The following is a 23,051-nucleotide window of genomic DNA, read 5'->3' on the forward strand; positions in this document are numbered from 1 at the left end:
ATATATTGCAATAATAAGTAATAATGATTATAATTTATCATATTATTATTAATTCTATATAAAAATAACAATACATTTTATTAACAGAATCAGCATGGGGGCAGCAATGAACACTGGATTCGTCATTACCCGCCAACTACTCGCGCAGAAGAAGAAACGCCAACCGGAAGAGAACCGTGCAAGAAGAAACACCAGCGGAAGGCGGTTGTTTTTTTTATTAGCTCATTTGCTAATGTAAACCCGGTCTATTTCTCGTTGTTTTAAAAACTACCGCTCAATTTTATTCTGGAGATCACAATAAAGTGGTAGGGAGGATGTTGGCTACAGGAGCGGTGAGTTTTTAACGGTTTTGGGCGTTTTACGCTTGTTTATGTCGGGGCCTGAGAGAGCTAACGGCTAAAGCTAATGCAGTCGGTTACTATGGTGATATATTAAAGCATATATGTTGCTTTATATTAGAATATGCGTATATATCCTGCGCAGTGTGACTCTATATAGTAATTCGCGTGCGTATAGCGTAAGGAATTGAGTCTATCGAGTTTCTCCACATGTGTCCTGTGCTGTTTGTAAACATGTGTTGGCATTAGTTAGTTGTGAATGTGTGATTAAGGATTAGATAAGGAATATTAAACATGTAAAGATATGAAATCTGTAATTCATATAATTTACTAGGCCTATAAGTTTATTGCATTATAATTATAAGGAAATTAAAAGCATAAACAAGCAATAATAAGAAATAGAAAATGAGCAGAAAAGAATATAAATACATTTCCAATAATAAAAATGGGAATGGGAATCAGCCTTGACTGCCTATTAAAAGTTGGCTCTGAATTGCTAATATACATCAGTTGCTTGGATTTCTCTTGTTTTAGTTTGAAGTAAGCTGTGTGATTTGTGTCTGTCCTGTAGACTGTAACCACGGCGGGTCTGGCGCAGGTGGACCGTGAGAAGATCTATCAGTGGATCAATGAGCTCTCCAGTCCTGAGACGCGCGAGAATGCCCTGCTGGAGCTCAGCAAGAAGAGGGAGTCCGTGACGGATCTGGCCCCGATGCTCTGGCACTCCTGCGGGACTATAGCGGCTCTCCTACAGGTGCCTGTCAATCACTTAATGCTGAGTTCAACAAGTCAAGTCATAGCGCTTTATACAATACTGGGCTGCGTTTCCCCAAAAGCATCATGAGGTAAATTGACCATAGAGAACATTAGTGGCAGTGGATTTCACAATCAAGGCTCACAATGCTTTTGGGAAACGCAGCTCAGATTGTTTCAAAGCATTTTTACAGTGATAACAGGAAAATTATGCATTTTGGTGGTTGTTCAGTGTTGATTCAGTTTTGTTGTAAAGATCATCAATTATTAAAATAGTTCATTTTTATTCAATATTAAGTGTCCCCAACTAAGCAAGCCAGAGGCGACAGTGGCAAGCATGTGAGAACCGCCTATCAGATCTAGGCAGGTGGTGCTGGGGAAGGGGAGGGCAAGGGAAATTCCCATAGCGTGCTGCACTGAGGGTGCTTCTCTTTTTTTATTTGTGCATCCTCGCTTCCTTTCCTCATGCCTTGGCTCCAACTCCCTTAGGACGTGAGGGAAGGATACTCGCTTATGACTCCTCGGGGAGCTTCCTCACTCCTCATTCCTTTGTCTCCTTGATGTGCAATTAGAGAATTGAGATGCCCTTCAAGATGCCTGAGTATGATCGGTTTCCGGGTCACAGGCTGGAGGACGTAGGAGCGAGGAAGCATCAATTTGTGTATTGAGAAGCACCCTGAGTTGAGCCGGTTTGGGACGGAAATCAGTAGGTCACGTAGATGCAACAAACAGACCGATTGGCCAAAGCGGTCGGCTTTAAGAGAACCAATCAGCTGCTCGGCAGAGTTTCATGAGTGAACTTTGTATTTATTTGTTGATATATAAACCTGTTGGCATTAGATAAAATATGAATGTGATTAATAATACGATTAGTTATTAATTATAAAATATTAAGAATGACTAAATAATATTTAAAATATTGTTTAAATAAAATTACAACTGTGCAGGCCTAAAAAAAATAGAACTAAAATGATTAAACTGAATGTTTTTATATAAAATTGTGATTTGTAATATATAGATTTGTAACTACATTTTTATTGATTAAACAATTTTTTTTTATTTTTACTTTTTTTTTATTGTGTTAAAAATGAATGACATTTGATGGTACAACAGTACAAACATTTTTCAAATATTTAGATATTAAATTCAAATTTCAGAAAAAATTTGAAGGGAAAAAGTTAAAATAATATTTATATGTAACAAATTAATGTATCAATTTGCAGAAAAATTCTTAATTAAAATATGTATAAAATATAGTATAAAATTTTGCAAATGATGATACAAAAACAATTAAATAAAAAGGTGAATTTTTATTGATGTTTATTTTGATTGATACATTTATAAAGATTTTGGATGAAAATCAATGACATTTCAGTAAAATCTTTAAAATATTCAGATATTAATTGAAATATTAAAGGGGATATCAATATGAACATTTAATAATATTTATCTATAAGTAATTTGTCATTTTGCAGGGGGAAAAATTGATGAATGAATGAAGTAATGGGCATTTTTGCTAAATTGATAAATTTTGTTATTAAAGAAATACAAAAAAAATATTACTTTAAAATGTTCATATATAAAGTGACTTGTAACTGCATTTTAATTGATTTGATTTATTTTTCAGGATATAAATTTGGTTTATAAATATAATGCTTTGAATGGAAATTCTGATATTTGACAGTAAAATAATTTGAAAGTAATCTTTCAAGAATTCAAATACTAATCCAAACATTAGAAAATGATATACGGATAAAATAAATAATAATAACAGTAAAGGTTAGATTTCATAATAAAGGTTCAAACAGTTTAAATTTGTTTTTAAAGAGATATTACCAGGTTATGGTGTCATTTTTTCTCTTTTTTTTTTCTTTCAGGAAATTGTGAACATCTACCCCTCCATAAATCCCCCTACACTGACAGCACATCAGTCTAACCGAGTGTGTAACGCTTTAGCACTGCTGCAGTGTGTGGCCTCTCACGTAGAGACACGGTAACTCACTTTCTGTATACACCAGATATGACACTGTCTTTAATCCTGTGCCACACTGACTTTTTTTTAATTTTTTTTTCATCCTCAGCTCTGCTTTCCTGGCAGCTCACATCCCTCTGTTTCTGTATCCCTTCCTGCACACGGTCAGTAAAACTCGACCCTTCGAATACCTGCGACTCACAAGTCTGGGTGTTATCGGTAAGGAAACCGGCTAATGCAGGAAGAAATCCAGCAACTGTTTTAGTAAATAAGAGTGCAATGACATGTAATTGTTTTATAGGAGCGCTGGTGAAAACAGACGAGCAGGAGGTGATCAACTTCCTGTTGACCACAGAAATCATTCCTCTCTGTCTGCGCATCATGGAGTCCGGCAGTGAGCTTTCGAAAACGGTTCGGTTACAAAAACATCACCAAATTTCTTCTCACATATATATATATTATTTTGCCCAATTTTGAACTTATATTGGGGTAAATCCAGGATTTAGAAAGATGAATGTATTTTGCAGGTGTTTAAACCACAAGCGTTTGTTTCTCTCTCTCAGGTGGCCACGTTTATACTGCAGAAGATCCTTTTGGATGACACGGGTCTTGCGTATATCTGCCAGACCTACGAACGCTTTTCGCATGTTGCCATGATTCTGGTGAGTAACTTATTTGTATTGTTCAGAAGTATTATTATGCTTGATTGGCATGTCTTACTTATGTCAATCAGACTGAAAGTTAAACATGTTGGACACTGTGGGCAGAATGTCTCTGATTCGCTGGCTATTTGCAGTTCTGGATTGTGATTGGCTCATTTAAATGCTGTTTAAGCTTAAGGATTATGTGTGGGTTTTTTGTGCTTTTTGTCTTGCAGGGGAAGATGGTTCTTCAGTTGTCTAAGGAGCCTTCGGCTCGACTACTGAAACATGTTGTGCGATGTTATTTACGACTCTCTGACAACTCCAGGTATTATTTTTCTCTGATTTTCTAGTTCCTTGCTCATTTTTCTTAGCCTGTAGGAGGTGCACAAACGTTGCAGTTGGAAAAGTTAAAGATTTGGGAGCCCATTTGTGCTGCTTAATCATTTGATGTTTGCAATTAATACAATGTGAAATATAAAAACCTGGTTAAATACACTAATATTAGAATGATTTCTGGAGGAGCATGTGACACTGAAGACTGAAGTAATGATGCTGATAATTCAGCTTTGCATCACAGGAAAAAATGACATAAAAAAAAATCTAATTATTTTACATTGTAATAATATTTCACAAAATTACCAAATTTAAACCAAATGAAATGAAATGGGAAAAATGGGATACAACATTAATAATACAATTCAATTTATAATGTATATTTAGAAAATACATTTTATATTCATATACATATTTTTTATTTTTTATAATTTAAAACATTATTTGATTTAATTTAGATTTAAATGTATTTAATTAAATTATATTTAAATTATTTTTATTAAAATGTATAAATATATTACACTGTAAAATTAAATACAATCAACTTGGATGTTTAAGTAATTGCAACTTAAATTACATTAATCTGACTTAAACTAATTAAATCTTGTATAACTTAAAAAAGTTGAAGACTGCTCAAGTTAAAGCAATGTAAACACATATGTTGTCATAACTTATTGATCATGTGATTTTTTACAGTGTACTTGACTTTCTAAAACGCTGTGTTTCCTCTTTCTCAGGGCGAGAGAAGCTCTGCGTCAGTGTCTGCCGGACCAGCTGAAGGACACCACGTTTGCTCAAGTGCTAAAGGACGACTCCACCACCAAACGCTGGCTCTCTCAGCTCGTCAAAAACCTACAGGAAGGGCAGGTCACGGACCCCCGCGGCATCCCTTTACCGCCTCAGTAACACACTCATCCAAACCCCTCCAGGACGGCCAGCACCTCACCTTACACACATCAGACTGTTCTTACATACAAGGGCACTTAATATTTTTTATGCCAAGATGATCAGAAATGGTGCTCAGCATTTACGGTTGTTTTTCGAGATATTCAAATTGACTTTGGACTCTGCTGGACTGAGGAAGAGTCAGTCTCATCCATTATTAGGTTGTTGTTTTTTCTTTTCTTTTTCCTCTATGCCTTTTTGACAGAATCGAGAGGAATTGAAAGACTGTATTGTCTGTATTTGTCATCACAAAAAAAGAAAACGTGTTTGTAATTTTGAATGCTGTTAAATAAACAGTCTCATGTCATCGTAAATGTCAAGTGAAATTGCCAAACGCTGTGCTGCTTTTACGGTCTTGAGGATGAATTAGGATATTTTGGCTAATAGTAAATCTTCATTAAAGAACTTTTTGAAATTACGTGAATGAAACTTGAGGATGAGCGTATAGAAATATATTTTGTTCAATTTTGTTTATTTAGGGTTAAATTAGACCGGACTTTTGGAGCAACAAGTTGAGCGGATATTGCATTTTACACTCATCATTTGATATATACACAGTAATATACTATTATAATTTTAAAAATGTTTCCCCCTGAGATCACTGGATGGCACTCGCTGAATTAATGACGTAATGGGACAAAAATTAAGTATACTACAGTTTAAAAAATGTATTATTGTTTCATACTGTTTTTTCAAATAGCACGCAGTAAAGTGTTTGCGTCGCATCTTGATTACTTGCATTAAAAAAAAGATTACTTGCATCATTGGCTGCCACCTGCTGGCCATTAGTGGCATTGCAAAAACCTGCTCTGGAGCAGTAATAAAATAATGGCCATTTGTTTTCAAATAAAGATTTTTTTTTTTTTATGCAGTAAAACTGGCGGTTAACAATTTTTATTATAAAGGTACTGTTACCAGTTCAGTTTTATTCCATTTTTCACCATGCAGAAATGTATATGAGCCATTTTCCATAAACAGTGAAATAAAATCCCATGCAGTTACAAGCGTCATATCAACCGAACAGTCAGTTGAGTTTAGTTGCTAATCACCTTTGTGTAATGAACGAACTGATACGCCGTTAAACCCAAGGTGAGAGTTTCATGGAGGGGATGTCTGTGATGGAAAGTGTTCGACCGTGTGTGTGTGTTCGTATAGGAGTCTGGAAGCGCTCCAGCCTTTGGCCCAGTAGGCAGGGACCCCCTTTTAAAGATGCCAGCGCTGTGTGTGTGTGTAAGCTGAGCTCAGACATTGAGCTCAGTTGTTTTATTCATGAACAGACACACGAGGAAGGGACAGAGAAGTAGTATTCCGAATAGGAGATGAAGCCAAGTACAACCGAAATCGACCGGCGAGACCCTTGATAGGAATAAAGTATTCCAAATGTGTTTATTTCGAATTTGAGATGTTTGGTCTAAAATGGCCTAAAAAGTTTTTTTCCGCTCTCGTTCCCTTTGCCTCTTTCTGTCTAAACACAGTTTAACACAGTTGTTAAATGTTGAATGCCTACTTAAGTAACTTGATCTGATGATCTGGGGGCTCCGTTAAAAGGGCCCCAGTGAGGGAAGTCAAGCGTAGACAATAGACTCTTGAGCTGTGCTCAACAAACACGCGTTAAACTCCCTGATACGCGATTCTGGACGGTCCGATATACGGCTGTCAACATGCCATGAAGGCATTTTAATATTTTATGAACATTTGGCTGCTTTTTTGATCATTTGTGTATACTGAAGTAATGCTCCTTCATAACTCTTATAGGGAACGCTTTTTATAAAGTTACTGCACAATGTAATGTGGTAATAGTTCCTACTGACCAATCTGTCCAAACACAAATCAGTCATTTGGGTTAAATTTTGGTGCTGTTTACTTAGGCTAGTTTCACTATTACTATTTCTCATACTGTTTTGTACTATTAACTAGCGCAGGTAAAAGCCACTGAACACTGCTAAAAGCCAAACCACTATCATGGTGCCTAAAACCCAGGGTTGGCGCAAACTAAACTGAAACATACCTGGATAGCCACCAAAACCGGCTTCATGGTATAAACCCCAGGACACTATTTAGTTGCAACTAAATAGCAACATGCTAAAAACCATTCAGAATACCTTCCTAGCTGATCAGAAACAACGTAGCATTGTGGCTGTTTTGATTCGGCTTAGTAAGCAAACAATATACCAATAGCACCCTAGAAACCACACAGCAACTTGTTAAAGCAACTTAGAACATCTTATCAACAACATAGCTACAACAACCCTCACATTGTGGCTCTTATGACTTGGTCCAAGAAGAAAATGGCTAGAAACCTCATAGCAACATGTTAAAACGCATTAAAAAAAGTAATTTTGCAGCAACCACAGAGTAATGAGCTAGTATCCAGCCATTATACATTATACATCAGGATTTGTACTTTTAACTTGGGCAGGCAAGTATTCTTCTAGTGTAGTGGAAGCTAGCTAGTAAGAGCTGTAATCAGGTTTCGGGGGGTGAGTGTAACGGAGGCCAGCTACAGAGAGCTGTGCAGGCAAACCTCACTTAGCGTCCTTATTAGCGCACCTGTCTCTCATGCCTGAGACGCTGAGACGCCGGTTCGAGTCCCACTTGAAGTGGGGCTAGTAGGACCGGAGGGGTTACATTGGTGCCGTGACCCAGATAGGAGTAAAGTTAAGGAGGGTGAGTTTAACGAAGGCCAGCTAGTGAGAGCTGTGCAGGTAAACCTCACTCCCCCGAACTTAAGAGGCGCAATAGCGACTGACGCTAGAGACTGCTGTATTTAGCGTCCTTGCGCACCCGCCTCCCATGCCAGAGATACTGGTTCCGCTCAGAGAGGGGCGAGAAGGACCACATAGCAGCCACATAGTAATGTGATAGTATCCATCCAGAACACCCTAGTGGCTATATAGCAACATGCTACAAAGCATTCAGAACATGTTAGCAACCATAGATACTTATATAATATACATAGATGCCTCATTAGTGGCTGTTTCTATGGGTCGCTTAAAGTAAGCCATCCACCATTTTGGAATGGTCAAAGCTGGTCTGTGAACATTCAAGAGTAAGTTGGCATTATTGATTCTTACTGTGAGTGACGACACACTGTCCGTTCCAAGATGGTGGGCATGCTGACGTGTCTACCTATGTTAGCAACATACCAAAAACCACTCTGAACAGCAACAAAATAGCAGCCTTTTGGCTCTTTTGACTTGTTCCAGTAAGCAAACACCTAAAAACCTCATGGCAACGAACTACAAAACACTTAGCAAATGCTACAATACAATTAAAATTGCAATTGTGCTGCAACTCCCCAAACATTGTAATTAAAAACCACCCAGAATGGCAACAGCATAGCAATTTTGACTCGGACCTCATAGCAACCACATAGCAACTTTATAAAATGCAAAAAATCTCCGTTCTGCATAATGTACAAACAGTTTCAATAAGAGCCAATCGGTAATTTGGGGTGTTATTTATTTGAATTCACTCAGGATTAGTTAGAAAAAAGTGTTCAATTTCACATCTATTGTCATGTCCACATCACACGTATTATGTGGCGATAAAACCTTTAGGTTGTCACACCGCAGGAAGGCAACACTCCAATTACGCAATACGCAGTATTGTGTTTCGTCCACAAAACTGACATACCCACGTTTTATCTGAACAGAGGGACAGAGAGACACAAGACAAAGCAGCCAGAGAGGAGGGAGGAGGACAAGAGATATTTTGACTCCCAAAGGAGAAAGAAAGTGTATTTTGTGGATAACGGCCAGTGTGCTTGTGTGGATCTGTGGGTGTGTGGTTGTGCGTCAGAGGGAGGCGTCGTGTTGTGGTACGATCAGCTGTGGTGAGATGTGGACAGTCAGTCCGGCTCTGTTGCAGCGGGGGCCACATTACACCGGCTTCTCCTGAGTCCGGCTCCTCTTCAAAGCTCAAATACAGATCCGACTATGAGCCCACAGAGGGTAAGTGGACCTTCAAGCCTGAGATATTAAAAACTGTAATACATAAATAGTTTATTATGAAAGTTCATGTCAGGATACCTGTACAGATACTCTTCATACCTGTTGCTTGTTTTGTCTTTCTGCTGTTAGTTAAATTGCTTCATTTTTATTTTTTTATATTTACACAAATGATAAATTAGGCTATTTAAAACTTTTATAGAGTGGTTTTATTTATATTTAAATGGTTTTATTTTTAATGAAAACAAAGAATTTAAATCAAAATAAAATGCATTTAAAAGTATTACTTTGCAGTTAACAATATGTTTTCACAAATTTTTGTACAATATAGTGAACATACTATTGACACTGTTGTTGTCGTCATGCTTTTATATATAATTTTGGTGTTATAAAAAGTCTTAGTTGTTAATTGTAAGAGCAATTAACAACAAATTATTTGAATGAATCTGGAGAATCGAGAAATATGCATGAGTTGAGCATGTTTTTGTTAACATCTTAACAGCAATGTTTGTCCGCCATGTTTAAGGCGACTGACCGTTGCTTTGTGTGAAACCTGAATCTTCATGGCAACTTTGGCTGGGTATTACATCACGTCTTTAAAAGCTCACGTGGCAAGCTTGTGGTCTTTTTTGGGTTTTAAGATGAACATAAACTTGTGCTGTCAAATCGATTAATCGCGATTAATCGCATCTAACATATAAGTTTGTAAATACATAAGTTTGTGTATAAAAAACATATGTTAGATGTGATTAATCGATTTGACAGCACTAACATAAACAGAATTTAGTTAATACAAATTAATTACATTTCATTAATAGTGACCTCAGTTTTCTCAATCGTCATCCTCTCTTTGTGAGTGTTTTTGTTTGATTTTGCATGACTGTGCAGTATTTGAGGGCAAGTGTGAAATGCTTTCACAAAGAACAGATCCGTGCAAACACTGAAGCATCTGAGGCAACAGCTCTAGTGCTGATCCCTGTATTAAAGCCAGACGTCCATGGGATTTTCACTAACAACAGCCATTTACACTGTCTGAAAATACTTGTTTGAGGTTGTGCATGTGTGCTTGTTTAAAAAAAAGCAGTGAAAAGGTTGTCAAATGTATAGGAACAGGCCAAACCTTAGAGTCCTTAGAATTAATATTAAGGGTTATTACTGGGCATGACTGATGCGGTTAAATTTATTTAAAAATTGTATTCTAAATATTTCACATTTATGTTCATAAAATTATGGTCAATGGTTTGTTACTTTTATTTTTTTAAATTGCAATGTTACTGATAAAATCAAGATTTTCTTTAATGTGCCTGCCTCTAATGCATTATATTTAAAGGCTTAAATGTTATTGTATGTTAAAAATATTTCATGAACTGTGTGATTCATTTTAATATTATTTTCTCTGCTTATGTCAGTGAGACAATTAATTTATTCTCTCTCTCTATTCAAAAACAGGAGACGTCTAAAAAATGACACAACGACAGATGGCTTCTACTGAAAGGAGCCTACGTAAGTTTACATAAAAAAATGTGTGTGTGTGTGTGGGGGGGGGGGGGGGGGGGGGTTATTGAGGTGATATGAGGTGATATATTGAGGTGATATGAAGGTTAGTTCATCAGTTTTGGTAGATCTTGTCTTCAGATGCCTCCACAAACATTGTGTCCAGACTAGGAAAGCTTGATAAAAGGGCTTGATTGTATCTCGTTTTGCATATAAAATGCTAAGTATTAAAGACAAGTCTAAATAGTTCCAGTAGCTCAACTTGTAGATTATAGGGTTACACTTTATTTCGATAGTCCTCTTCAGACATTCTAATAACTATAAGTAACTTTGCAACTACATGTCAAACAACTCTCATTCATTTGTAACTACATGTCAACTAACTCTCATTAGAGTATTGGTAGACTGTTAGGTTAAGTTTAGTAGAATAAGTTGACATACTTTCAAATTTACTTATAGTCAGTAGAATGCTTGTTGGGGTAGCATCAAAATAAAGTGATTTTAAGTAGACAGTCTACTAATACTCTAAAGACTGGTAGTTGACATGTTGCAAAGTGGAAATAAAGTGGTGCTAGCGACACCAAGTTACAAGGACTGCTAAGATGTATGCCAAAACCCATCAAACGTACAAAACGAGGATTCATTATCTGGTCATGAGAGACAGGGGTGTTTTAGTGTATTTTGTTTTCATGATGTACTGTGAATCTGGGTCAGGTGCATTACCTGTCGTCTGACCCCTCCTCGCCCTCTTTGTCTCCTGTACGGTCTTGCTCCTCAGGTATCCAGGCTGATGACAACCTGAAGTCCATGATCGTTGGCACAGTGATGAGAAAAATCAAGTCTCGCACATGGAAAAAGCAGCGTTATTTCCGGCTACAAGAAGACTGCATGACTATCTGGTACAAGAGCAAGAAAGCTGGAAATGCCCACTCCACCTGTAAGTAGAGCTAACAAGGCTGAAATCCACAATCTGTAATTACTAGTCATTTATCCAAAGCAATGGATGTATTACAATTAAAATCCCATAGGCAGGGGTCCAATCCTCCTCCTTGAGGGCCACCTTTTTGCAGGGGGTAGCTCCAATACATCTGGCTGGAAGTAGTGACTCTGAAGACCTTGATTAGCTGGTGTAAGAAAAAATGTTGTGGACGTCGAAGATCTAAAAAATGAAGTTTATTATAGCATAGCAGTGGCAAGGTACACAAAGCACCTTGGGTTCACCGGCGTCAGAATGAACCCAGAACATCCAAATCTTAAACCTTTTATTCTGTTAAAGTTTACCACTCGTAATGTAAATTAAGTTCTGCCTTAAATGTAAATTGAGGATAACAATGAAAGTGATAGCCTTCTGTTCCCACATCTTCGATATTATTTCAAATAAGAACAGCCAAATGTTAAGGTGATAAGATTGTTTGAAATCCCTGTATTCAGGATGGTTCTTTTTTTTATTTATCTGCCGCTCCCATGCTATAAGTGATAATATATCACTCCGGTGATACTATTTACATATTACTGAGATCGGAAGAAATTGTCTCGATGATAAATAAGCTCTTTTTAGGGAAGGAGCATATTTAAATGTATATATTGGAGTGGAAGTTGGATCGGAGCAGACTATAATTCCTTACACTGGTTTAGGTGTGTTTAATTGGGGCTGGAGTAGAACTCTGCTGGAAGGTGGCCCTCCAGGAGCAGGATTGGACACCTCTGCAATAGGAGAAACCTGAGGTTAAGTGTCTAATTAAGGTCACAATGGTGATAGTACATGGATTGATTCTTCCTGTGTTTCTAATGCAAGCCTAGAACAAGTACACCATCACCCTAGACAGAAATATAAACAGCTTCATACAGTACACAGTGATTTCAGAACCTCTAGACCAGGGGTGTTCACTTTTGTGCCTGGAGGGTACCCCCAATAACTATTCCCTATGTTAGTCCACTAATACAGTTCACTTGAAGGAGTGAATGAAAACAAGTGAGCGAATTCGGACAGCCATTGAGCGTACGTCGGCTGTATACTTGTTATTGCGGTGCAATGTGGGATAGAATAAATGCACTCGATAATCTCTACTATGGTTTCTGACAGCACTACAAATGGATAAAATAATACAAAATAATGCCCTATTTGGCATTATTATTTGAGGGTATAGGCCGCGATTTCGGATTCAGCCTTTAACTGTGAATTGCTCCAAAACACCTGTTGTTTCTAGTTATTGCAAATACCTTGATTAGCCTGGTGATACCTGGAAATACCTGGTTCAGGTGTGATTAATTAAGGTTTGAACTAAACTCTGTAGGATATTGGCCCTCCAGGAGCAGGATTGGGTACCTCTTGCTCAGTCTAGACAAGGTGTAGGGTTTTGAGAGTCAAAGTTTTGATCTTGTTTTTTTTGGTACTGACATCTCTCGAGACCACGTTAATGTGGCATTGGTCTGGGTCTGGGCCTTGATGGGTCAGAAGAATGGTCTGGTCTTGACTCTAACTCTAAGGGTTTATCCCTATTTATGGCGCTTTTCCATTACCAGTACCAGCTCAACTCGACTCGACTCGCCTCGGCTCGCTTTTCACTCCGTTTTCCATTGCAGATAGTACCTCCACAATAGTACCTGGTCGTCATAGCGACGCGCAGAAAACTGCCGTGACTTAATCTTCTATGCGAGACGCGCGAGACACACCCGCTACCCACACACACAGGACAATGGAGGAAATCGAGTGTATGCTGTTTTTGGATGTTTTTGTTTTTGCTGTTTTTTATTCAGGATACTCCGTCTGGCGCGTGCAATGATGACGCAGTGAATAGTGACGATTCTATCTGACCAATCAGCAGTCTGTCGTGTTTTCACTTCAAATTTTAGTATCGCCTCAGCTCGCCTCAGCTCGCTTAGAACCTCGCCGGAGGTGGTACGAAAAAAAGTACCTGGAAGCAGGTACAGGTACAACTTTTACACAGTGGAAAACCAAACAGAGCCGAGTCGAGTTGAGCCGAGCCGAGCTGGTACTGTGTAGTGGAAAAGCGCCATTAGATAGCTATTGTTTATGTGTGTATATAGTTTCTGTGGGTGATGTGGAGGCTGTGCGGGAAGGGCACCAATCTGAGGTTCTACTTAGCATTGCTGACGAGTTCCCACCTGACCGCTGCTTCACCCTTGTGTTTCGTGGTCGACGGGGCAATTTGGACCTAGTGGCCGAATCAGCAGAGGAGGCACGATCATGGATAAATGGGATACGCAAACTCATCGATAACCTGGAGAACATGGGGCAGAGAGAGAAACTAGACCAGTATCCTTTACTGTGACTTTACTTTATCTATCTGTCTATCATTCCGCTCTCTGTCCATCTTACACACACACACAAAGGTTTCACACAGGCTAAATGGCATTAAAAAGACACTTAAATACACTGGGACAGCAGCACTTCTGATGTCCTCAAGATTCTTAATTTACCTGGATTGAAGTCCAAGTCCCTGAAATCAGATTAGTTGATAGGAACATGTCCTACTTTTGGTAAATCATGTGTCAGCACTTTGGTTTTCCCTTAATGCTGTTTCCAGATGGATATGTGATTGGTTCAAAAAAGCAGACAAAAACAGAGATGGGCAGATGAACTTTAAGGAGATCAGAGATCTGCTGAAGATGATGAACGTGGACATGAATGAGCATCATGCTCTCCGTCTCTTTACGGTAACTGCACTTTCATGGCCAGCCTGTGGTTACACTGCTTGATGTAGCTTCAGTTCAATGATGGTTTTTGACACTTGACACACTTGCATCATTATTTAGTGATCCATTTCCAGCCAGTTGTTTGTATTTGTACATTTTAGAGCTTCTCTTGTTCTGCAGATGGCGGACAAGTCTCAGTCAGGTACTCTTGAAGACGATGAGTTTGTGCTGTTCTATAAGATGCTGACTCAGCGTGAAGACGTCCTGCGAGTGTTTCAGGAATATTCAAGTGATGGGCAGAAGCTAACGCTCCAAGATCTGAAAGATTTCCTGCGGGAGGAGCAGCTTCACGAGGATGGAGTTCAGCAGTATGCACTCAATCTCATTGAACGCTATGAACCTTCAGACACAGGTAATTAATTTTGTGATGAAGCATAGCTAACGGAGTTGTACTTTTCTTGCTGAAGTTTCTTCAAAGCTTATGTTGTTTGTATTTTACTTTCCACTTGCCATTGATCTGTTCAGGTCATCTTTGGTGGTTTGGCCTCTTGTCCCAAACAAATCTTTAACTTTCAAACTCAAACTTACTAACTTTTAGTTCCAGGTATCGTAATGCTGCATTTTGTGTTCTTCTTAACTCCAGCAAAAATGTTGCAAGCAATGACATTTGATGGTTTCCTGATGTACCTGAGCTCATCAGAGGGCTCCATCTTAAACCCTACCATGGTAGAACTGTCCCAGGACATGACTCAGCCTCTCTGCCATTACTTCATTTCATCTTCTCATAACACATACCTTCTGGAGGACCAAATCAGAGGACATAGCAGCGTGGAAGGCTATATACGGTACACGTTTTCAAAAACCTATCAAGTAGACATTTCCTAACCCATAAAACACACCATCCGCAGGCTTTTCTATGTTAGTATGAGCATTTATCTGGTATAACATATACAGATTGAGCAATTCTTCTTATATTCATAAATATGAACTTGTATGACTGTTTCAGAGCACTGAAACGTGGCTGTCGATGTGTAGAAGTGGACTGCTGGGACGGACCAAATGGAGAACCAATCGTCTACCATGGACACACGTTGACCTCCAAGATCTTCTTCAAGGATGTTGTCACTGTGCTGAGCAACTATGCCTTCAAAGTATGTCACAAACTGTGTTCATTCACTCTTTCACAGCTGCGAGTTCCTAACAAAAAAGAACTGTGGTGGTACCATGGTATTATAGTGATGCTATCAGATGGTAATACCACAGTACTTTCAAATATGATATTCAAATATTATGGTATTTACATGATTTTCTAATGTACATCAAGGAATACCTTGGTATAATAATGCAAACAGCATGTCATTAACATGGTACTTTTTAACTAAAAAAACCCCCCACTGTATCATGGTATAGTGATGGTAATGCCATGGTACTTTGATTTATATACCAGGGAGATTGAAGGTTCTTCAAAGAAAACCTATTAGTAGTATTAGCATTAGTACTATGGTATATTTTTTAAATACCATAGTTTAACCATCTGATTCTATCATTCAAATATGGTGCCACAGTACTTTTTTTTTGTAAGGGGATGGTATTGACAGAAAAACCAAGTTTGATATAAATGTGGTATTATCTTAATACTTTTCATAAACCTCTTGGTTTCTTTCTTTATCTCTTCATCTTTAATCTTTTTAAACCAGGTTAGAGTACTGTACTTGCTTGCATTTTTGTGTGTGTGACAGACTGGGGCCAGGGCACCATGCCCTTCTGTTTGTGTGTAATGTGATCTAGGGCAGTCGACCCCTGCCTGGCAGTGCGTTAGCCGTTGTTTTCTGTCGAGTGTTCCATTACACTCCATCACTTATTCACACACTCTCCCCTCCTCAGGCATCGCAGTACCCTGTCATCCTGTCCATTGAGAACCACTGCAGTGTAGAGCAGCAGAAAGTCATGGCCCAACACCTCACCCAGATCCTGGGAGACAAGCTGCTGAAAAGCACTTTAGATGGAAAGATTCCTACCGGCCTCCCATCCCCCGAGGTGAGCCGGACAGCATGGATGCATGTGGTCAGTTAAACAAGTACTTAACAAGTCCACTAAATTGGACTGCTTAAATGGCAGCAAATTTCTAGCAGTAGTCATTCATTTTGAAGTGTCCTCGGCAAAGATCTTGAAGTTTCCACCCCACAAGCAGACGTGTGTATCAGAGTTCAGAGTGGAGTGACCTCTCCATGATACATTCACTTTCTCCGGCTGTTTACCTGGGGTGGCAGCCATATGATCTATGCCCATGCAACCCAGCCACACTTAATTATTAAAGCAAACAACAATACCCCCCCCCCACCAAGCATACGACCATGCTGAAAAAAAGCTCAGACTAACATGAATTACCTTGCTTGTCAAGTTTCTCTGGTAAAACCATTTGACTGATTGATTCTTTCTAGTTAAGAAGCCTGGTGGGGATATCTGCACACCACCATCGTCATTTTTAGCAGGGTATAACCAGAAGCATATCAAGACTATCTAGCTGTTAGCCACTAGCAGCACTTAACTGAACATCATGGTCTTCCTGGTGAAGCTAATTGACTAAGGCAGTCTTACTAGTTTAGGTCCAAATTCATTGATTCCTTTAAAAGAGATACATTCCTATTCGACCAACCACTAGTCAGCCTAAGGCCTAGCTTAGCTTCTAGTACTAATTTCTAGTTTGTGTGTCAATGTGTTCACTGTTAAAGAGTTTTCAGATTGTTGCTGATGAAAGTGTATCCTCTCCATATTTGTGTGTGTATAGGATCTGAAAGGGAAGATTCTGTTGAAAGGAAAGAAGATAGGTGGATTAGAGGATTGCATGAATGGGGTGGTGGATGACCCTTTGACAGGAGAAGTGAGCGACGAAGAGGAGACCGCTGAAATTGATGATGACCATCATCGCACTGACAGCATACGACATAGAGGCAAGGTACAGTGATACTTTCAAATCATATTAGCCAAGTGGGCAAAGATCCGAGCTGGTAACAGAAAAGTCGTAAGTTTGAACCCAATCAAAAGTAGATACATGAACTATCAAAAGGAAATAATGTTAAAAATAATGGGCCATATCTAGAGTACAGTTTCTTTGGCTACTTCATGTGCCAGTGGATTGTAAAATATTGACCGTCGAACTTGTCTCACTGGTAGTTTATCAGGTCTTCATCAGAGTCCTCAAGCAAGAGTTTCAGTCTGCCTAGACTTTAACCACAAGATTCGAATCTACTTATGTAACACCTGTTGAACACACTCCTTCGTTTGGATCATCCATGGAAATTCCACTTTTCTGTTCTGGGCTGTAAGCAGTTTACCTAATGTAGACCAGCTTGTCTAATGTTGAAGGTAGCAAAATATTCTGACTGACAAGAGTTGCACAGTGGCCCTGAAAACAAGCTGATTACATAAAGGACTAATAAAAGTTGAATGGGGTTAGAATGACGCAATCTTGGGAAGGAAGTACACAAACAAACAAGAAAATGCAAGAGAGAAAGTCGCAGATAGATAAGACAGAAACGGCGTATCTTCTGTGGTCTTCTGCCATCTGATAGGTGGCCATGTGCACTTGCTGGCACTGCTGTTACCATGCGACACTTGATTCTTTGAACTCTGGTTAGCTGCAGTCAGGGATCACCCATCTTGGTTTCTCCAGAGATAGTCAACTTGTTGACTTGTCAACTGGAACATTTTGTCATGTTATGTTTAACATACAGACTCAGTCTTGTCGGATAACTGATTTAGGCTAATTACTAATAATTATTTAAATGCCACATTTATCCCAAGTGACTTACAGAACCCTTCCTACAGGGATAGTCCCTCTGGAAGTATCTTGCTCAAGGGTACAATTTCAAAGAATTAACCCTTGCTGGCTTTGAACCTACAACTTTTGGTTACCAGCCCAGATCAAGGCTACGCCACAAGTTGAATATCATGTTAAGATGGCACAGCAGGTTAGCAAAGACAAACCCAACAAATGGTAGTGTAAGATGAAGCCAGGTGGATACCGGTCCTTATTACACATGGGCCATCTGTCATGACATTGTCTAAGTAGTCCTGTGTTGAATTAGCAGAATTGAATGCTTGCAGTAAAACCACATCATACAATTTAGCTAGTTGACTTCTCAAAACACCACAGCCATGTCGAAAGGTTTTAGATGCTGTTGGGCTAGTTAAAAGCAGTTATGACTGAAAAAATAGTTATTTTGAGTTCTTAGTAAAGACAGGTGCATATTGTACGATTTATAATAGCCTTTATAACCTTTACGACTGTTGCTTGTCAGACTGAACGAACATGATCCCCGCTGTAAGCGATGTCACACTGTGGGATCTCAGTTGTCATTAAAGTCAGAATGTACGGCAATCAAGATGCATTAAAAATGGACGCACGCAAGAAGACTCATCGGGGGTTTTACATCACCAATCCATGACATGTTCAGTGACGTGAACTGCAATACATGCAGGACTTAAATGGTGGCTATCAAACAAAAACAATCTCTAGCATTAATTTTGATCATGGCTTCTCTTGAAAAGAAAACTGGGAAAAAACTAAGACGATGTAGAGCAAGGTAGTGGTTTGTTGTTGTTTCACTAACTGTGTCAGGTTCGGCACTCCTATTGGTTTTTGATTTGACGGTTATCCGAGAGCTTTCTGGCCCCCTCAATTTCTTCTCATCTGCGTCAGTCTCCTATGCTGTTTACGTTGTAAACACAGTGCAGTGCTTCCGGGTTCTACGTCAGAATGTCAGCTCAGTATTGGCCGGTTCCTGCATTCCTGCGTCAGCATCGTGGTGCTCACGTGAACAGCGTCGGAAACTGACATGGAACGGAAGAAATTGTTGAATGAAATAGTTATTTTTGTTTTTTTGCGCACAAAAAGTATTCTCGTCACTTCATAACATTAAGGTTGAACCACTGTAGTCACATGGACTATTTTAACAAAGTCTTGACTACCTTTCTGGGCCTTGAAAGTGGTAATAACGTCGCAGTCAGAAAGCTCTTGGATTTCGTCAAAAATATCTTAATTTGTGTTCTGAAGATGAACAAAGGTCCTACGGGTTTGGAATGACATGAGGGTGAACCCCTTTACAATATAAAAAAAGATAAGCCTGATCCGTGGAAATCCAGAAAACCACCTAAAGCTAAGAAAATGAAATGAATGTGGAACTGTCAAACTGAACTGAAGGACTGTTTTTGTACTGTCTAGAAATCCAAGCAGCGTCTGTCTAAAGAGCTGTCCGACTGTGTGGTTTACTGCAAGAGTGTCCACTTTAGCAGCTTTAAACATTCACGAATGCACTCCAAGTTTTACGAGATCTCCTCCTTCACGGAGTCTAAGGCCCGGAAACACATAAGGGAGGCAGGTAAAGGAAACATAAGTCTGACTGCTTATAACAGCTCATCAATAATTTTTTTTAGAGAATTGTATTGTCTTACTTTGTCTCTGTGCTACAGGAGCGGAGTTTGTTCTCCATAACGCTCATCAGTTGAGCCGGGTTTACCCCAGTGGCTTGAGAACTGACTCATCCAACTTCAACCCACAGGACATGTGGAACGCAGGGTGCCAAATTGGTAAGCCTACCTGAGACTAAGATAAGTTTCTTGAGAGCTTTCATCGAATATTTTTTGAATATTGTTTATAGATGAACATAGCAAAACTGTCTATTAGCATAATACAGATGTGATTAATCTAGTTGTTGGGTCAAACTTATGTAATAGGAATTAGTCTTACAAGTCTTTTGAAAATACAGATTTAACCAGCCTAGCTTTAACCAAGTGGTGTGCTGGTTTTAGCTAGCAATCAAGCTGGTTAGGTTAGCATAGTTTGATGGTTTTATAGAAATTTTAGGCACTTATCAACTGGTCAACTAGTAGGAGACCAACTGACCAACTGGTTAAACCAGCTGAACACCACCAACCTGACCAGGCTGGGAGACCAATCAAGACAATCATAGGATAGTTTAATATAGAATATTCAGTTGATGTGTATTGCTAGTTAGAGTAACTAGCCAAGTCATCACTAGTATAACAGCTTAAATTGTCATGCTTTATCCATGAAAATGGAAAATGTTCTACTAGGAAATGTTTTATGCAGGATCTTTTACTACGGAATAATAAATATTTTATTGCTAAGTGTAGCCTTCTCTTCTCTTCTCTTCTCTTCTCTTCTCTTCTCTTCTCTTCTCTTCTCTTCTCAGTTGCTCTGAACTTTCAGACCGCAGGGGTTGAGATGGATCTAAACGATGGCTTATTCAGTCAGAACGGGCATTGTGGCTACGTACTGAAACCAGCGTTCATGCGCAACATTGACGAGAGGTTTGACCCAGAAAACCCCCAAAACCGAGATGGTTACAATCCGCTTAGCCTGTCTATACAGGTAGAAACCTGCATTTCTGTGCATGTGCTGGTCTTAGATAACGTGTGTATATGTTAAACTTGCATTGTGTGTTCATTCCAGGTCATCAGTGGCCAACAGCTTCCCAAGGTAAACATCAAGGAGGGTTCAATTGTTGATCCCCTCGTTCGGGTGGAAATTCATGGCATACAGCTGGACCAAGCCAAGCAGGAAACCAGATACATTGACAACAACGGTCAGTTAAAATGTACAGGACGGAGTTAAGTCTAGACTGAGAAAGTCTAGACGCAGTTAAAACAGAGATCTTGTTGCGTTCAAAAGACTAAACAAATCTTGTTTTTGAGCTAATGGTTTTCAATGGACATGATTGAAACTAAGATCTACTGTGTAAAACTGGTGAGGTCACTGGTATATCTTATTTTAGCTTATTTAAATATAAGTTATTATTTATATAATTATAGAAAATTTTGAAAAATTGTAGGTGTACAGTAGAACAGCCTGTTGTGCACTGTGAATGCTTGAAATTTCATATCAACAACCTATTTGTCTCTGCAGGTTTCAACCCGGTATGGTACGACATGCTTCAGTTCACCGTTCACGCCCCTGAGTTGGCGCTGGTTCGGTTTGTCGTGGAGGACTATGATAAAACATCAAAGAACGACTTTGTGGGACAGTTCACTCTCCCTTTCACCTGTATTCAACCAGGTACGTCTCCATTCCACTAAATGCATCAAAAATGTATCCTCCGTGGAGCTGCTGTTAATCCTAAATAAGCACGTTTTGTTCTTCCTCATAGGATATCGTCACATCCATCTCCTGTCTAAGGACGGCACCAGCATACCTCCTTCCTCGCTTTTTGTTCACACGCGGATAACTAAACTAACGTAAAGCAAAGAGACTGAATTTAATGCTGTCTTACATTGACACGTGCATAAAAGAAGCAAAAATGCAACAATTTCAAGTCTTCCCAGTCAACACTTGTTTGCAGAATGCTGACATCATAATGAATACAATTTAAAAAATGTATTAAAATTCACACTTTTAAGGTAAAGTTGTGTTGCTATAGATTTAGTTCATTTATACGCCAAATAATTTTATAGTTATTTTATTTACTTTAAAGACTTGTTATTAAGATTTGTGTGATTTTCTATGTCTACGTTCAACTTCAATGAGATACATCCAGGTTGTATTTTAACCTCGAAATCAAAAAAACAACAACAAGATAATGAAGCTTATTTTGGTTTGTTTCAAGGACTAAAATGTAGGGTATGTTACACGACAACGATGTACTAAAAACAGAAAAGTTTTTCCTTCACTTTTTTCGTGTACAGGCGACAGTGTTGTCAAAATGATCCCCATTCACACGGATCTGTGAAAACGACTAAAATCGCTGTATTATCATCCCAGGCCAGTAGTTGGCGACGTTACTTTGTAAAGAAACACTACACGCCTGTAGACTGAACACGTAATACGCATGACGTCACCGTTTTCACTAATTTTTCACGTTTTTGTAGTTTACATGGAGACGATAACGGTATCGGTTTCAAAAACTTGCACTTTGAAACTCGTTTTCAAAAGTTTGAGTTTTCAGGCTCCCAAAACGCTGTTTTCGTATAAATTAACAGCCAAAAACGCATAAAAGTTTTCCGTTTTTAGATGAAACTTGTGTCGTGTAAACAGCCCCAAAGCCCCATATATTTCATATGAGATTCCCCCTCTGTTATTGTTACCATGCATGGCAAGTCTTTATATCTAGCTTTTTGTATTTTAGAAACATTTTAATAGAAAAGGCTTGGTTCTTTATTCGTACGACTCTATTTCAGTAGTACTTACAGTGGTGTGTGTGTGTTAACTGCTCCTTTGGAAAAAAGTATAGAGATAATGGGCACAAGGGCTCAATTACAATCTTCCTTAGGCCCCGAAGTACCTCAGGGGCCAGACTCAGTTACACAGAGATACAGAAGGCAGTGAAAATTACCCCGTCTGTTCCCACCTCCACCTACCTGGATACAGTATACACCACTGTATACATTTCAAAATATCAAAATACATATACTCTTAAATGCATCACCTTTCACCTAGCATGTATAGAGAATTATTATGAATCATGTCAAGTCATTTGTTAAATCAAATGTATGCTGCTGGACTAAAAGTGTTAATTTTTGTATTTCTAAGCTTCGTATGAGCCGGATCTATATACTGTTTTTGTAGCATTGCTCAGTAACTAACTGTAAACTGTCTGTTTTGCTTGTATATATGTATGTATGTATTTAGGTATTTGCCATATTCTTCAAAAAATAAAGATATTTTAAAGGACTTCATGTTTCTGTTGCTAAAACAAGCTCCAGTTTATACCAATTTTTAAATGATAAAACAACTCGGTAAGACTAAAAATTATGAATTACATTAAATAAACAAGTCTAAGATGGTTTCTTAGCATGTTCAGACTGGTCTAGGAGGGTTTTTGGGAACTTGTGCTGGTAAGGTTGATAGACCCCAATGTTGCTAACCAACTTAAGTCTAAATGTATATTTAAAAAGTACTTCAATAGCGGGACAATGATAAAATTATGTTTAATACGTTGGGAAAACG

The 23,051-nt window shown here is 38.7% G+C and overlaps 2 protein-coding genes across 2 annotated transcripts; both read left to right on the forward strand.

The window, feature by feature from the left end:
* Nucleotides 1-144: 144 nt before the first annotated feature.
* Nucleotides 145-5,299, forward strand: cnot9 (CCR4-NOT transcription complex subunit 9). Its single transcript, XM_084117413.1, has 8 exons — nucleotides 145-332; nucleotides 910-1,092; nucleotides 2,969-3,084; nucleotides 3,173-3,282; nucleotides 3,365-3,474; nucleotides 3,627-3,725; nucleotides 3,941-4,032; nucleotides 4,778-5,299. The coding sequence occupies exons 1-8, from the start codon at nucleotides 315-317 to the stop codon at nucleotides 4,944-4,946; spliced, it is 897 nt and encodes a 298-aa protein (XP_083973539.1). The 5' UTR covers nucleotides 145-314; the 3' UTR covers nucleotides 4,947-5,299.
* Nucleotides 5,300-8,636: 3,337 nt separating this feature from the next.
* On the forward strand, nucleotides 8,637-22,776 carry plcd4a (phospholipase C, delta 4a). Its single transcript, XM_084118018.1, has 16 exons — nucleotides 8,637-8,938; nucleotides 10,385-10,438; nucleotides 11,208-11,366; nucleotides 13,478-13,706; nucleotides 13,978-14,107; nucleotides 14,267-14,498; nucleotides 14,730-14,931; nucleotides 15,093-15,237; nucleotides 15,971-16,123; nucleotides 16,875-17,042; nucleotides 19,311-19,467; nucleotides 19,559-19,675; nucleotides 20,302-20,480; nucleotides 20,562-20,694; nucleotides 21,015-21,164; nucleotides 21,256-22,776. Exons 2-16 carry the CDS (start codon nucleotides 10,399-10,401, stop codon nucleotides 21,345-21,347), a joined length of 2,286 nt encoding a protein of 761 aa, XP_083974144.1. The 5' UTR covers nucleotides 8,637-8,938; nucleotides 10,385-10,398; the 3' UTR covers nucleotides 21,348-22,776.
* Nucleotides 22,777-23,051: the final 275 nt, after the last annotated feature.

Source organism: Abramis brama (assembly GCF_963993115.1).
Source record: "Abramis brama genome assembly, chromosome: 6".
Lineage (NCBI taxonomy): Eukaryota > Metazoa > Chordata > Actinopteri > Cypriniformes > Leuciscidae > Abramis > Abramis brama.